General features: G+C 40.9%; 1 protein-coding gene across 5 annotated transcripts in view; it reads right to left on the bottom strand.

Moving 5' to 3' along the window:
• Positions 1-12,971, bottom strand: part of mib1 (MIB E3 ubiquitin protein ligase 1) — a 50,828-nt gene extending 37,857 nt beyond the window's left edge. For 4 of the 5 annotated variants that reach the window (XM_084008571.1, XM_084008573.1, XM_084008574.1 and 1 more), the window contains exons 1-9: positions 12,064-12,971; positions 10,881-11,052; positions 8,503-8,632; positions 4,386-4,490; positions 3,329-3,395; positions 2,578-2,782; positions 1,884-2,067; positions 566-710; positions 308-441 (exon numbers count right to left, since the gene is read on the bottom strand). In XM_084008571.1, the coding sequence (XP_083864697.1) occupies positions 308-441; positions 566-710; positions 1,884-2,067; positions 2,578-2,782; positions 3,329-3,395; positions 4,386-4,490; positions 8,503-8,632; positions 10,881-11,052; positions 12,064-12,292 (1,371 nt within the window). In that variant the 5' untranslated portion in view covers positions 12,293-12,971. The remainder of the gene's footprint in view (positions 1-307; positions 442-565; positions 711-1,883; positions 2,068-2,577; positions 2,783-3,328; positions 3,396-4,385; positions 4,491-8,502; positions 8,633-10,880; positions 11,053-12,063) is intronic. The other variant, XM_084008572.1, reaches the window with a different exon arrangement.
• Positions 12,972-13,450: the final 479 nt, after the last annotated feature.

Genomic DNA, 13,450 nt, shown 5'->3' with positions numbered 1-13,450 from the left:
AGAGTGAATCGGGTCTGTGCTGCAGTGCACACCAATGCTCCTTGGTGCCTCCTCTGGGCCCAGCCTTAATGCTTTTCAGATTGAGAGAGGTGTAGGGTGGAAGGGTATCAGAGGCCTTCCTGGGAGACTCTCAGCCTCATCAATATGCTCAAAGCAAAGCGCATACAGCTCCAATTATCAATGTCCTCACATATTTTCTATTTTTCTATTCTATTGCAAAAAGAGCAATATTACTCGGAGTTGATCAAAAACCCATCTAGACATCCAGCAGGTGATCATACCAAAATGATGTATGCTGCGCACTTACATCCACATCAGGCCTCTTAAGGATGTCCTCCACCTTGGCCAGGTCGCCGTTGGCTGCTGCCTTGACCAGCTCCTCGTTGATGTCTCCAGACTCTTGTGTCTCAAATAGTTTCTTCAGCAACTGAGACAGACGCTCTGGCCGAATGGAGGGAAAACAGCATAAAGTGATTGCGTGCAGGTGTCAGAATAGGGAGCAGTGAGGACAAAGAACTAAGATGACACTCTCTCTCACACGTCAGTAGTGCGTGTTCATACATACCTCCAGAGGCGTTGGTGACGGCGGAGCCAGAGGGAGCAATCTTGGTGACAGCGGCGGGGTTGTACGTCCAAGATGTTCCACAAACCTCGACCTTCAGGTCACTGTCAGAGTAGATCTGCTGCACACGACCCACCTTGCCAAGGGTCTGTTGGCAAATGATGCGACAAACTCATTAGTATATGGAGGGCTGTTGTCTTTGGGCTATGTTCTGTGTAACAGAGCCTATAAGTGGCAGAGGAAGGATGGAGAGATTGTTAGAAAGAGCAAAAGATGAGAGACTGGCTGGGGAAAAGGAGAAAGGAAAGGAGAAAATACCAGCTGAACAAAGCAATTGTCCTACCCAGACAGAAACAAAGCTTGTTGCAAAAATAATACAGATTTAAGATATGTTCTCATTATTCAGAGGACATTTACTTGCACGAGAAACAAGATGGATATGAAAGAAAGAGAACCTTCCACGGGATAGACTATGATTCATCTATACAGGCAATACAGAAAGGACGGAGCAAAATGCTTTCCAATTTTAAATCCTATCATCTCGATCTTGGCTATATGAGAAAGAGGCACTTTGAGTCTGTCGAGGCGGTTCTGGGGCTGTCCTGCAGGATGCCATCAATAATGGGGACTGCAGCAGCAGAAGCAGCAGCGGGCGACAAACAGCCGTGGTTAGTGATCAAAGCTACAACCCATCTCGGGGTTTTAAGGCTCATTAGCTGCTGAGGGGGCCAGTTTGGCAGGGACAAGTGGCATATTGAAGTACACTGGCGTTACATAACCTAAGGTGTGCTGGGCAGCAATGTACAAACTTCATAATGAGAGAAGAATAAAGTCGTCGTCAAGACCAAGAAAGATAAATACAAACAAATTGACAGCAATGAAACATATCTCTGCATGTTAGACATTTGCAACATTTCTTAGAAGGACTGGCTCAGCTGTGTGTCAGGAAACAGCAGAACATTAAACGCAGATAAATTAATTGAGCCTAATGTATAGAAGCCTCTTGCATACAAATTGTCAGAGGCAGTGTCAATATCAACAGCAATCATTTTCTAATATTTTCAAGAACCGAGCATAACACAGATTTTTCTCGTCAGGTTGAAATGAAACTATCCACTGGAGTGTAGTTGAAATTAAAAGATGTTCCGTCATTCACATAACTCTCCAGCAGCAGTACGTTGGATGGTTTCATTTGGTGTTATACTACATTTTATACATGAATATTTTAGCATAAAATTTAAATTGACATTTAAATAAAGAAGGCCCCTTGCGAGGTCGGTTCAATTTGCACAATGAGCGTGAACATCTTTCAGACTCTTACAGGTAGCATTGCCTCTGCCCACTCTCCATGGCCTCTTTGTAGCAGTTTGATGCGGTCGATGTCATAGCAAATCTGGACGAGGTCTCCCACTATGAACTGGGAAGTACCTCCCTCTGCCCCGGCTGCTGCATCACCGCTGCGCACCACATTGGCCTTTGTCAGCACGGCTGGGTTAAACGTCCATCTGAGGATACAGAAATTAATACATTCAAACAACTCAGACTAATGCGCTAACAATTCATAAAAGACGATACCTGACCAAGTATAGATTCTGAGCAATGGCATGGAAGATTTGGGGAATTAGTAAGTAATAAGTAAAAAAAAATACATAATAAAATAAAGAAAATATCGTGTTTAAATAATGAATGTCAGACAGAGTCTGAGATAGCATTTTATGAATACTAAAAGAAGATTGAAAATTAGCAGCTAAGGTGCTAAGAAGATCCACTTTTTAATTATATTTTACTACAAATTGACCAGTAATTTTAGCGAGGCTCTTCTCTCAAGTGTTACAAACCCATAATTTCACCCTTCTAGTAAAGACGTGCCTAGTGTTTGGCGGCTTTTGACTGAGCTGACGTGATAAGGGTTATATAAAACTCAATTTATGGGAAACTACGGTGATGAGATGCAGTTTCATTGGTTCCACTTATTCGCAGCCAATAACTCTGATCTAGTCTTTCTAGGGACTCACCTGTTCCCACTGGGGTACTGAACCACAATGTCGTGATCTTCATCGATGCCACATACTGTGCCGGTAGTGGTGAGCGTCTCAAACATGCCGTCAGTCCACCCACCATGGCCATGTTGGAGGGACTGAACGATCTCTAGGTCTAAGTCGATGTTGACCAGGTCACCAATCTGGAGACCTCCAGGATTTCTGTTGCCATTCTGTTCACCTGGAAGATGAAGGGAAAGTTAGGTCCATTAATAATAACATTTGCATTAATAAAAGTGTTTAGAAAAGCAATTACTTTTGCACATAAACAATTTATAGTAGAATAGTAATTTAAAAATGAGCATTAACATAAATATAGGGCAATCCATTTTAGAGAAATACATTCTGATGAATTGGGGAGGAAATTGTAAAACACATCTTTAAGCATATATGTGGTTGAAAATGTGTAAAAATAAAACAGATGTAAAGTATTCCCGCAAGTACTAAGTACTGCTATCTATGAATAATGACACTATCAACCCTATTGAGAGACTTCTGCTGCAGTGTTGAATCCAGAGACAATTCATTCCTGGAATTCTTGGAATACTCTGCATGACCTGAGCCTGTACTTGGCAGCCAGGTGACTATGTAGCACTGCCATCTACTGGTCAAACAAGATTAACTGCAAGTCAAACTCCCCAAATGCCCTTGGATTCACTGCACCAGAACGATAGATGAGAGAATTGGTGCAATAATGATGGTGGACACAGATCACTGGCTTACTTACCTAAAACGGGACAGTGATCTCTGTAGAAAGAGCCGCCTTTGGCATCCTGGACACATTTCAGATCCGACTGAGAGAGAAAAGAGGGAAGGGGTTAGATAATTGCCCATGGTAATTTAATTAAAGGATGAGTTTTATTATCACAAATAATAAAACAGAGATTTTCAAGCTGTAGTGTCAGTGTAATCTAAAATACCAACAATATAAGTGCCCTAAGGGTAGGCAGGTCACTGAAACACTACATAGCAACAGAGAGAAAACATCATATAATTTGTGATGACTCAGATGGGCAAAGTAGGAGAGCAGGGATGATCATGAGGCAGAGCAAACATTCTTCTGAACTGATATTAAAGTCCTCAGTACAAGTCCCAACAAATGAATAACTCAGTCTATCCTACTGTATCCAACCTGCGAGACTCTTAATCTTAGGATGCTTTGAGCACAAAGCAGACATTACCAAACAGGAAAAGGTGTTGGCGCTGCAGGCATTTGGAACATACCCTAATATGCAGTTGTAAGCAGAATTTGATCATTTAAATAAGCAACAAAGCCACAAAACAGTCAAGATGGGGGGTCGAAGCCATGATTTACTTAGTCCAGAGGCAGATGCCATCTACTTCCGTATCAGCCTATTAAAATAACAAAGGACAAATCTGTTATGCAACCGAGAAACCCAATTGGCCTCTTTTGTAAAAAGGCAAGGGGAGTCTCCACCAATGACGAAGACGCTCTTCATTTGAGACGCGTGTGTAGCTGAGCCCACAACAACCCCCCTTCTCTAAAGTTGACCTCCATGTTCACTCTCTCCCCCTAAAAAGCAGACAGAACAGATTGCCTTTATCATGCAGATACCTTCCCCTTCCAGCTGCCTTTACAATGGCGCCTTACTCATGCTGGCTGCGTGGCTCTCACAAAGGCCTGGCAGCAAAAGAAAGAGCCTCAGCCCAGCGGTCAAACACAAAAGCCACCTGACAGCTGATCTTTTGTGAGGCTCTGTCTGTGTCGGTGTGTGTGTGTGTGTTTGTCTCAGCGAGAGGGTCAGTTTAGAAGTTTTGCTCACCATTCCCTCAAAGCCGACTCTGTACAGGTTCTTGGCCCCATTGTCCCACAGTACGTAGGCAGCGCTGTGAGGGCTGGCTGCACTCCAGTCCTGGATCTCCGTCACCTGTAGAGGTGGAGGAGAGACGAGATGGGAAAGGCAGATAAGGACACGTCTGAAGCAGGCTGTTTTGAGTTTCAATCCTGATGTCATGGTAATTTATTGCCTGTCTGTGAAAGAAATTAAGGTTTTTGCATGCTCTAAGTGAAGGTGCTATATTGACCAGAAGGGGATCATTTTCTTCGTGGGAGCTTTCAAGCAGGTGTTTTTCATCTTAAAACCTCATAACGATAGTGAATGGGATACTTTATATATCCCTGTAGGGAGATTATCTTTTGATATTGAAGGTCAGAGTGAAGGTTGAGCTGAAGAACAGCAACCCTGGAGCAAAGTGAATATTCAGTGCCTAGCTCAAAGACAAGGAGATGTCTGCACACACAAGTTGAACTTGGGTTCCTCTAGCTGAAGGGTCCAACGTCTTCTAGCCATGCGGGTCCCAATTTGAACTCTGATGCTATGGTCACACTAGGAACGAGCAAGCATGGCCACCTACGTTGTCAGCTAGTCGCTGTCGAAGTGTTGCTGAAGCGCTCGTTGATATGGTGCCATTAAACAACACTGGAGATTGGCTTACATTATTTTTTTAGATGGAACGAAACAGGGTCAAACAAAAATGATTTGTTGACAATTCATTGCATCATTGAAGACCAGCAACTTTGATTTGTAGCATTTCATGCAGCAACAAGTGTCAGGTATGAGTGTGTAGCTTCATGTCACCGGCTTCTAGCCCGTTGCTGTGTTGCTCCTCATGTGTTCACAACATCAGGCTTAGAGTTTTAGTTTTGTGTTCCACACAAATGCTTCCAACATGGTGATATAGGGCAGCAAAAGTTGTATGTCGATGTAGTAAATTTAGTCAAACGCTCCGTATGCTGCACAATCACTGAGTTTTGAATCCTAGTAAGGTTTAATTCCCTGGGAGTGGGATTTCTCAAGAACACATTTGATGAGGCTTTGATTCTTGGGTTTACAATTACATTTTATTTTAATTCTCTCTGTGTTGCAATCTTACAGTTAACACTTTTATTGTCTTCTTTTTTCAGCAGTTGGGAATAATTGTGAAATCTCCGAGAATGTTTTAATTAAACTTTTAACCATTACTTACTGTGTTTGTTTCCTAAAACAAAACAACAAGGAAGACAAAGGCCAGCCGAGTTCAGCCAGACCATAGATAGAGGCTGTGGGAAACAGCTGATTGCTATCAAAACAAGGATACTTTTGACACACAATTTTGCATCCAAGAAACAGGTCTTCGCTTTTGAAAGTGTATTAAATGCAGTTTTTCAATAATAAATAATGAACACAAACCAGAGAATGGGTGTCCGAATATGGTTTGATGCATCTTTGATCAATTCAGCAAAGTGCTAAACATCATTGTCCATTTAAGTTTCCATCAATTACCATTCCGGGAAGGGCTGGGTCCAAACAGCGGTTATATGTATGGTTAGGTCAACATGAGAGGAATTTTCTATTCATCATCAGACCAATTAAGTGTATATCTTCAACACATATTTGAAATATACCGACAGTCAGTCCAAGCTTTTGTTTCCCCACAATAATTCTAGGCTCTGCTGTTTTTACAGAAGTTGAAACCACTTCTGAAGCAAATATTCTATACAAAAAAAACTGGTAGAACTTGTAGAAAACATTCTGATGATCACACAAACCCAATGATGATTAAATAACACAAGTAACCCCTCTTCTACATAGATGCAAAAAAACAAAACAAAAAATATTTTACCTTTAAATAAATAACAAGACATAAACTACTTGTTACCAAAAAGAAACAGGGCTAAAAGCTACTCCCCCTTCTCAGTCTATTCATGGTTGGTTGGACCATTAATGAGTTAATATGAGTTTAATACTTGGTTCTCACCTTTGCTCTTTTGACCCCCTCAACTTGTACTTGCACATTAAATAGATTAATATTAATCAGTGTCTTTTGATTGACTAACCTGCTGATACAGCATCAAATGTGGATGCAAACCACCAAAAGCACCCCGACACTGTCAGCACATTTTACACAGGCGTTACTCTAGTTAGTACTTGTTTTATTACATTATGATAATGTTGTACCACACTTATGAAGTGAGAACCAGCTCACAGTTTTGGTCTAACAAAAATTGAAGGGCACAGTAAGCTAGAGGAAAGTATGTGTTATAGGCATAAATAAGCAATGAGCTATGAACGGGGACCACAAAATCAATTCAAATTTGGAAGATAGGGTTGGTATTTTCCCATGGGGCCCATTCTCTCTCCATCACAAGCACCACAACACTTTCATCACACTGAGAAAGTGTCAAGAGAAGTGCTGTATTGGAGTAAATTACATCTTAAATTAAAAGCCGTGCCTTAAGTTAATAGAGAAATCAAATAGATTAAATAAATTATTTGCAGGGCCCCGTACAGAGGTAATTGATTAATGGGCCTCAGGAGGTAATATTCATGCTAACGGAACATCTAAGCTGCAGGACATGCAATAGCAGTTTTCTGGAGAGCATATTGCTTACAGCATCATAAAACAGTAATGAGATATGCCATTAAACAACACAGCAAAATGAAGTCTTAAATTGCCTCGAGGGACTCTTAAATTGAATACTCTGGGGTCTGGACAAGAGCAAAAATACAAGCACTTTACAGCACATTTACACTATAAATCCAAATAGACTGTGCTAAACAAATGCAACCTCATCTAGCATTGTACTACCTTCTTATAATGTATTTACATTTTGAATAACCTCCAGCAAAGAAGGCTTTTTTGTAGCCTGAGTAAAGATAAATAGTATTCTGTGGAATAAAAACAAAGAGCAAAATTCCAGTGGTGCATTCTACCAGTTCCTTTCATCACTAGCTCCCATCATGATATGCCTATGTTACAAACATGTTGAGTCAGGCAGTGCCCTTCCTGTTTTGGCTGAGGCTTCTGCACATTTCAAATCAAATCATATCCTCAGATGCAAGTTTGTTTTTTCCTCTCTAAGGTCGCTTAGGGCAAGGGATCCGCCTATGCAGCCCTTAAGTGTGGTTATGCTCCATTCAGTGGCACACATGTGATTGTGATGGCCACTGTCAGGCTTAATAAGCCTGCCTTACCACAACAGATTTATTATCCACTTATATGTGCAGCTTCGAATTAAAAACAAAATGCTGAGTTTGCCTACATTTTTCTAACTAAATCATTTAGTAGTCGTTCAGCAAAAAATGGAGATACCTAGGAGAAAATAGTTTTGGTTGTGTCTGTTTATCCTGACCTTTTTGCTCTAAAGGTGCGTTCACAACAAAATAGTGCAAGTTTGGCCGCAGGTTCCGTTGTATTTATATGCAGTATTATTTGTGTTTATTTGTGTCACCCGGACTAGACATGCTGGAGAGGAGGCGCGGCTTACCTCCATGTAGACAACGACAATGTTTCATCTATCATGGCTGAAATAACCACTATTGCTGCTTTGTACATATTGTTGAAGTCCCAGATACGCCAGGTAATCAACGGTGGATAAAATGGATAAAAATGATGTTGAAGTAAGTAGATAATAAGTCTTGTAAAAAGTCCAAATCATGATTTGTTAGATCTGTCCACAACACAAAATGTGAATTACTTTTAAAATGCTTGTTTTCTGATTGGCGCTCAGATCGATTGGAGGTAGACTATGCTATGCTAACACGGTAGCTGCTACATAAACGCATAAAATAACATAAGCTTTACTTGATGCATTAACGGCAGAAAAATCTGAGTGACTGTAACCCAATCAGGTAATGTAGAAAAATACTTGTAAAAAAAGAAAAGTGGTGGTAAAGATCACATGCCTATTCTCACTATCTGAGAAATAGTAAAGCCAGAAACCTCTTTTAAGCACTGGCCCAAGTTTGTGACTGACTACCAGACTTACATGAATCTGCATCTTTTTGGCATCTTAGTGTTCACTCACCTCATATCTGTACTATTATTGTATTGGCTTGTGGAGCAAAGAAAATGGGTAGAGTAGAGTTACTGGCTCCGATTTCTCGGCTGGAACCCTACCTTTCCTCTCCTTCCGTTGCCTCCATCTTGATCTTCCCATTGCCAGTCCACTCCTCTCACCACCCGACCACCAGTGAAGATCCCTCTGGCTGTGATTTTCTTGGACTTGCGGCGCGACTCCAAGAGTACTCTGCTCAGATAAAAACAGAGATGATTATTTTCATTTGGGTTAAACTTTAATCACTCATGTGACATTGTCAGACAGCAGCAGGTGTTCACAAGGGCTCCCTTTACATGGATCTATTGACCTTTTTTCTTCCAATTGCTTGCAAATATGCAATGGGATAGCAGTGGCTCCCTCCTGCTACCTCGTGTCCTCAACTGCCCTGGCCTCCGTGTCTAATGCTCTGGGGTCATGGTGTAAATTACTTTCAACAAATGGGCCATGGCTACAGATCTTACCGTTACTAAAAAAAATCTTACCCTCAGTAGCCTTAACATCATCTAACCTGCTGTATCAACAATGCAGTCCCTGACAATCATCTTCTTGAATCTGTCTCAGCGTTGGGCAACTGAAGTTTGATGATGGCAAAATAAAACATTTTTTTTAAAAATCACACCCAAAACCTTTTTCAGAGTTGTAAGCATCACATCCCTTCTGAAGTATCTTTTAAATTGTTTGAATTCGCAAAAACTGAGCTCTAACCATCAAACAAGTGTGAGCCTTTGTTGGTAGACACGACAGCTGGACATTGAAGGTCTAACCAATGTGAACCGCTTCTGGCCTCTAACCACTCCCTCTTCGGCAGTTAGTGACAGGATCTAATGTGGTGTAACAAAACACCCCACTACGCTGTCTGAGCAGTTTGAGCTGGGGAGACCTCCTCCAGCACCCATTGTGCATTATGCAATGTCTGTCTCGGGGGAAATGAAGTCGTACTCAGTTGAAAAGCCTGCCAGCTGTTGGGCCATGTGTTCATTTACTAAACTATGCTATTCGGCTGAAATAGGCCTAAAATTGATGAAGCATCATCACAGAACTGTCAGTTTCTGCGATAACGCAATCAAATGCAAGTTTTGAAGTGTAGCGAGAGTGCATGCTCACAAACAGGCCCAAATAATACATTCAAAGTCTTTAAATTGAATGACTGATTTGATTGCTTGTTTTTCCTACAACACATGAGCAACATTAATCTCTATGTAGAGCATCTTTGAATGCAGAGGAAAGCTGATCTTGTCTGCACATGAATTAATTGGTACCAATGTTTCCACTGTCCACACACCACACCTAAAACATTGTTTCCACTTGAAACTTTTGGCAATTTTTTTTTAACCATAATACCTGAGGGTAGATACTCATCATATACACCTTAACACAAGACAGTACCTCATATAGGAAAGGTAGCATATAACTTGGTCTGATTACCACTGACCATGCCCAAGTTTGAAGTTTGTCCAAACTGTATCCGCTTCTGTGCCAACCTCAAATGTCCTGACTAAAAACTAAATATAACGTTATTTTAAAGTAAGCTTTTAGTTAGTCAACAACAACAATGGTAGCTAACGTCGTACTGACAAGGAAGAATGAATGGGGTGAAAGAACTTTACCGCAGGTAAATTGTGATAAATAAAGCAATATTAAGCACAGGGGATTACTATAACGTCATGCTGCAACTGAATGAAGTGAAAACACTGGCCTGAACATGTCTAGTGTTATTCTTCATTTCATATTATTAGCAACATCTGTGATAGTTATTACACACTTAAAAGTCCTTTGTATATAACAGGAGGTTGTGTTGCATAGCGTGTAGTGAAACGTTTTCATTATCTGTGTTCATCTTATATAATTAAAATAATTTCTCAAGAGTTAAAGCTCTAAATTCTGAAATTTGAAAGTGAGCTAAAAATCTGATTTTTTTTTTTTATCTAAACTGCACTTTATTTTTATGACCATGCAGTGTTCTGAATACATAAATACAAGAAGAAAAAGGAATAAAAGAAGAGATCTGCTCAAATAAATTCTATAAATGGGAAGCTCTGCATTAATATAATTTTTAAAAAAGGTATGACTGGATCTTAAAACGAGGCTGAGTTGTTGCCTGGCAACTGAGGGCTGGGAGCATAGAGATAGATACTGTCTGCCTGAGAGGCAGGGTGCACAAAAGACCACTCAAATGGGCGCGCGCGCACACACACACACACACACACACACACACACACACACACACACACACACACACACACACACACACACACACACACACACACACACACACACACACACACACACACACACACATAAAGTCAGCCTAAGGGAGTAAAAGGATAGGCCAACCAATCACAATGAAGTGCAAAGATTACCTGGTTACATTGTGTCTATTTTATCAATGGTGGGTCTAAGGTGAAGCACAACACTGGAAAATGTTGGGTTAACTAACCTCTCACTGCCTGGAGTGGTGATCCTGTAGAACCGGTGTCTCAGGTGATGCTTGTCTCCATGGTAACAGGTTGTGCAAAGGTCGTAATTTGTGCATTCAGCACATTTCCAGCGAATACCAATGATGGGTTGTTGACGGCAGGTGTCACACATGGTTCCGTCATGCTTGATGCCTGGGGGGATTTTATCAAAACATGTTTATTAATAATTGTTGTACAATACAATACAATACACAGTTGTACATAGTGCATATCACTAATATTACTGGATAACGTTTCAACATTTTGCTATGAATAATATTTATGCAAGCTGTGTAAAGCATAGAAAAATGCATTTTGAATACAATCCCAACTATGTATTGGACCCATTTTTACATAACTGTGTGCACTATGAAACGTATCCATATTCCCCAAACCTTTTAGGAGGGTTATATTCATGCTCACAAAACCTTACAGAAGATACTGCGGAAAAGCCAGGCTACGTTTGGCATGAAGTGCTTTAATCACACTCTTTTCAGATGGTGCTGATATTTCAGAATCATGTAAAGAACCACCAAAACTCAACTGCTCCCCATCCCATGACTGCATCATCAGGCGAAGATATAAGAAACTCAATGGAGCCACTCAACGGGATACATGTTGAAAATTGTAACTGTTTTGGCATGTAATACCAGGACAAGTACAGAGAGACAAAGGTAAACAATGGTGAAGTGGTACTTTAACATATGCCTATAGTTACAGAATACGCAAGCTGCGTTGACATATTCTTGACTCTGAACTCTTGTATGCATATCTCCCACAACTTATTTGCATATGTTGTCTAGTCCTGTATGTGACATTCATCTCTTCAGACGGGTATGAATTTAAATACTGTTGTTTTTAGAAATTTGAGCAGTCAAGAGAATTGTCTGCGTTCAACACGCAGAATAAACCAGCTACCATTCCGATAATTGTATACACTGAAAGTTTATTTTGAATGCAGAGAATTGCCATTACTACCGTAATGTAATATATTAACTACAGCAACAACTTTGTTGTGGTACTCGAGTCTCACTGCTGTAAACACAAAGCCCACAAATTAAGGCCAAACCGGAGCAGTATCTTGTGTGCCGAGCATAACTCGGTTGCAGTGAAAGACAGGGCTGGAAGTGTTTGGGAAACAAAATAAACTGATGTAAAAGTTACCTGTTGGAGCACTGTCCAATATCCTCACGTCGTATGCTCCAGAACAACGGTAGTTAGCAGCCGTGCCGTTATCCCAGACAACAACCACTTCCTCTGGACTTTCAAAACTCCTGACGGTGCCAACATGTCCCTCTCCACCATCCTGCTTCCCCCACTTCCAGTCGGGACCGCGAACCACTCTTGCTCCAACTCCCTCCATCATCGCTCGGTTATTCCTGCCGGTAGTCATTTCCGTAAAGGAGGCGCAGTACCACTACAATTCTTTCAAGCTAGCGGTCTTTTGCTAGGCAGCAATCGGTGCGCCGTGGACCGTTTCCAAATGCAAGTGCGAGCAAGTCCTAACAGGAAAGAGACTGGAACAATCCACAAAGCTAGCCTGCTAGCTAAGTTAGCAACCCAAGGAGGCTGTTGGACCCTCCTACAAAAACTATTCCCACAAGCTAACGTTAACTGCAAGCCAGTGCCAACCCGGCGTTGCCTCTGAGAATGACAAACTAATTAACGTTAGCCCAAAAGCCTACTAAGTAGCCACATTGCTAGCTTAGCCAGATCTGAGTGCCCATCAAGCTGGCTGTGTCTCCTCCACTCCACACACTAGAATGCCACCTCTTCAACTTAGCAAGCTAGCGAGCCGAGTTGCTAGCTATCGCAATGCTAGCGAAGATAAACCTCTCCTGGCTAGCAGGTCCTTTCCGGTGAGATAAATGTAGTCCTTGCGGTGGTTGCTTATCCTTGATGTTGTTTTGTGGCGTTCTGAAAATACATCCAAGATGTTCCTTTTGCCAGCCAGAGATGGTTCCCTGGAGTCAACTCAGAATAAACGCGTCGCCATTATTGTCAATCATCGTTGAGACCTCAGCCGTGCAACAACTAGCTACGGAGGTAAACGATGAAGCCCGAAGACGCGAGGCTTGGGAAAACAAGCACGAGTCCGGCCCACAGCGCGCGTGCGCAGCTGCATAGTGCAAAACCATTCCCAACTCTGTTTATGGATACAAAACATACTCTGTATTTTAAGACATTTATTGATGTAGACACAGCTAGATATTAGTCCATTGTGTATTAAAAGGTTTTCCAATCGTAACAATAATTTAGAAAAAAAAGAATAAAGTTGAGGTTTAAGATGATTTTGTGGATAAAAAGATTGAAAATGATTCAGATATAAATGATAAATATTATATTGTCTAGGTGTGGGAAAATACAGTTTGTGAACCAACATTGATTAACAAATTAATAGATTTATAATAACTAAATATATTAACACATTTATATTATATATTTATTAATATATATTTTGTAAAACGTATGTATACATTACTCATACATATGAATGCATTCAAATGAAAATAACTACCAGATAATTTGCCTACAGCTCTCTGGATTTATA

Source organism: Eutrigla gurnardus (genome assembly GCF_963514095.1).
Source record: "Eutrigla gurnardus genome assembly, chromosome: 4".
Taxonomy (NCBI): domain Eukaryota; kingdom Metazoa; phylum Chordata; class Actinopteri; order Perciformes; family Triglidae; genus Eutrigla; species Eutrigla gurnardus.
The sequence above is the reverse complement of the archived record's forward strand: the minus strand, read 5'-3'. Positions and strand labels throughout refer to the sequence as shown.